Source organism: Volvox carteri, assembly GCF_000143455.1.
Source record: "Volvox carteri f. nagariensis unplaced genomic scaffold VOLCAscaffold_96, whole genome shotgun sequence".
Lineage (NCBI taxonomy): Eukaryota > Viridiplantae > Chlorophyta > Chlorophyceae > Chlamydomonadales > Volvocaceae > Volvox > Volvox carteri.
This window is the reverse complement of record NW_003307639.1, coordinates 131,250-132,581: the sequence shown is the minus strand read 5'-3', so window position 1 is coordinate 132,581 and position 1,332 is coordinate 131,250. Positions and strand designations below refer to the sequence as shown.

The 1,332-nt window shown below is 61.6% G+C and overlaps 1 protein-coding gene across 1 annotated transcript in view; it reads left to right on the top strand.

Moving 5' to 3' along the window:
• Positions 1-176: 176 nt before the first annotated feature.
• Positions 177-1,332, top strand: part of VOLCADRAFT_108171 (uncharacterized protein) — a gene marked incomplete at its 3' end in the record, with an annotated part of 4,326 nt that continues 3,170 nt past the window's right edge. Inside the window, exons 1-2 of the mRNA XM_002958501.1 lie at positions 177-338; positions 359-1,005. Of these exons, the coding sequence (XP_002958547.1) occupies positions 410-1,005 (596 nt within the window). The 5' untranslated portion in view covers positions 177-338; positions 359-409. The remainder of the gene's footprint in view (positions 339-358; positions 1,006-1,332) is intronic.

Here is a 1,332-nt window from a genome sequence, read left to right as displayed (position 1 = left end):
GCCCCCCCCAGCGCCTTACAGATTAAGAATACTGACAGTTTTCTACGTGAAGCGTTGAAAACTAAGGTTTTCTGCGAATACGGAGTGTCTTTGCCGTATGGCGTACGAGCCAGTGTGGCTCTTGTGTCGCGGCACGCGACAGTGTTGGCTAATTCGGGTTGTTCGTAGCTACGTTTGGGTGCTGCCGTGAAGCGGTTGGTCTGTAGGCCTTGGTGATCCGCTTCGTGGTAGTGCGCCCTCAATTACAATGTCCGATTCTGACAGCGAGACTTCGGTCAGCTACAACACGATGTACACCGAACTAAAAGCGCGACTAGTCGCACTTAAGGAAAATAAAGATGTTAAGGCTGCGCAGGAGCGTCGCGCCGCTGACCCGGGCGTAATTTTGAACAAGCAGCAGCTGGCTGCCATGGACCAGCTGAACGCCGTGAAGCTGCAGCTGACAACCATTAAGAAGCTTATGGACACGAAGCCTGACGTGCAGGCGGTCGACGGTCCACCGGCGAAGCGGGCCCGTGTCGCCCTTGAGGATTTCAAATGTGACTTCGGCGCCAGCGAGGGCAAAGCGAACAAGTCTCTCAGCGGTCAGCGCGCGCATATCGAGAAATGCTACAATGCGGTAATGGACATTGAGGACGCGTGGCGCAACGTCCTCGCGGCTCGGCCCGGCGAGGAACGCTTCAGGAACATCGAGGCCATGGAGACTGCCATCACCGACGGCAAGGCCGTGTTCCGGGGCGTCGCGAAGGAGCTGGTCGTTGCATACAACCACGGCTGGGAGGTCGTGCATGAGATGCGTGGCATGGCGTACGCGGAGACGGAGGAGGAGCGCAAGGCGCTGAAGCAGGCCGTGAAGGCGGTGGCGGGCAAGAAGCCCAAGCAGGCCAAACCCGCGAGCGTGCCGGCCGGCTCTGGCGCGGGGGCCGGGGTGAAGCAGGCGGCGGCGGCGGGTGTCTGTTTCAAGTGCAATAAGCCTGGGCACTTCGCCAAAGAGTGCAAGGAGAAGTAACGGGGTGTAGTGTGGTGCGGGTGTGAGAGGTTATTCGCAGCCCGTGGGCCCGGGAAGGTCGTGGTGGTTTGGAGCCGACGCGGGTGTTAACTCGCGAGTCGGGGCCCGGAGAGGCCGGGGGGCAGCAGCCCCGTGGTGTTTGGGAGCCGACACGAGTGTTAACTCGCGGGTCGGGGCCCGGAGAGGCCGGGGGCAGCAGCCCCGTGGTGTTTGGGAGCCGACACGAGTGTTAACTCGCGGGTCGGGGCCCGGAGAGGCCGGGGGCAGCGGCCCCATAGCGTGGAAGCGTGTTGTTGACGTTCCTTGTGGCTGTAGCCTTGTGC